At 62.0% G+C, this 1,514-nt stretch overlaps 1 protein-coding gene across 3 annotated transcripts in view; it reads left to right on the top strand.

Moving 5' to 3' along the window:
• The first annotated feature begins 212 nt into the window (after positions 1–212).
• LOC107124613 (class I histocompatibility antigen, F10 alpha chain-like) overlaps positions 213–1,514 on the top strand; it is a 46,176-nt gene continuing 44,874 nt past the window's right edge. For all 3 annotated transcript variants that reach the window (XM_015428105.1, XM_015428103.1, XM_015428104.1), the window contains exon 1: positions 213–379. In XM_015428105.1, coding sequence (XP_015283591.1) covers positions 307–379 — 73 coding nt within the window. In that variant the 5' untranslated portion in view covers positions 213–306. The remainder of the gene's footprint in view (positions 380–1,514) is intronic.

The following is a 1,514-nucleotide window of genomic DNA, read 5'->3' as shown; positions in this document are numbered from 1 at the left end:
CCAGCCACGGTCCCCCCACCCCCAGCCACGGTCCCCCCAGCCGACTTCGCAGCCAACGTTCGCTTTCCCTTGCCGAGGCGAGCTCAGTGGCTCAGGCTGCCGGCGACGGGTCTGCCCAGCGACTCGTGACACTTTCGGAGCGCCTCTTTCTGATTGGAGGGAAATCCCCCCTCGGCCAGTCCCGGCTCTCGCCCTGCGCTCCTCCCCGCCTGGCCACTGCCCCCTCAGAGGGTGGTGGCCTGGCTCGGCAGAAAGGGTTTTGCCAGCCCGGCGGGCGCAGAAGTGGAGTTGTCGCTCCTGATCGAAATGGATTTGTCCTCGGGAGAGCTCCTGCTCCTGCTCGGCGTCGCTCTCCTGCTGGCGGCGGCGGGGTGTTTCGGTGAGTTCCTGGGGGGTCCCAAGCGCTCTTGTGTTGTGGGGGAGTGGGCAGAATTCGCACTGGGGCCGGGCAATGCCATCCTCTCCCAGGCGCCGCGTTGGGGGGGGGGGGAGTTATTTGCAAAACCTCCCTTTCCTTTTCCTTCGCGTGTCTGTAAGCGCTTCGGGGCAGGGGGCCGCGCCACTTCGCCGCCGTCTACCAAGCCGCTTGCTCGGGATTCGAGGCAAAGAGGGGAGAGGAGGAGAAGCGGGAACAGGGAACGAGGGCGGAGCGGAGGAGGAGGAGGGGCCTGCCGCGTGGGACTGTCCGAGATCAGCTACAGTCGCGGGGGATCCCCAGGCCCCACCTGGTGGTTGGGAACCCTGGGTCCCAGCTCTCTGTCTCTGTAAAGTGGAGGCGGGCTGCACACCCCCCCAGGGACCTTCTTTTTTAAAAAGGGGGGGAAACTCTTGGGCGTTTTGTCCCAGCGCCTTTCAGGTAGCCAGGTAGGTAAGGTTTCCTATCTTTCAGGTGGGCAGGTGTGTTGATCTCTGCAGCAGAAGGACTGTATTGGAATCCAGTAGAACCTCAGAGACCAGGAGGACTTTTTTTTTGGGGGGGGGGTGTATCAACTTCCGAGTGTCACAGCTCTCTTCGCTTTTATGGAAATAAGAGAGAAGAAGAGATTGGATTTATACACCCTCATTAGGCGAACTAGGGCAGGTAGGCCCTTAGGTCGTCCCTGCCAAAGCCCCTCCCTCTACCAGGCAGCTACTACGGGGCGGTGGCTCCATCACATACCTCCTACCCACCATTAGCTCGCCCTGCCTCCATCTCCTCCTCTCTCAGCAGTCAGGGAATCAGGAAAGAAAAGCCTCTCTCTCACACGCGCCCGTACCCCCCCCCCCAACGGAGCTCCCTTTAAAAAGTAGCCCTGAGCAGAGTAGCCGCACCCCCGCAATCCTGCTCGCTCCTCGCCGCCACACTCTCTCCCACACCACCGGCCGCCGCCCCAGTGGCTTCTTTGCCCTGCAGAGTGGCTGCTTTGCTGCGCCCATTCCCTGCTGCGGGTAGAGCTTGGTTTGGCTTTCGCTGAGACAGGAATCACCTGGCTTGTTTTCTCCGGTGCTCACGGCGGGGCAGAGCGAGGAGATCT

The sequence above is a fragment of the Gekko japonicus genome, unplaced genomic scaffold (genome assembly GCF_001447785.1).
Source record: "Gekko japonicus isolate JY-2015 unplaced genomic scaffold, Gekko_japonicus_V1.1 scaffold1261, whole genome shotgun sequence".
Taxonomy (NCBI): Eukaryota; Metazoa; Chordata; class Lepidosauria; order Squamata; family Gekkonidae; genus Gekko; species Gekko japonicus.
The sequence above is the reverse complement of the archived record's forward strand: the minus strand, read 5'-3'. Positions and strand labels throughout refer to the sequence as shown.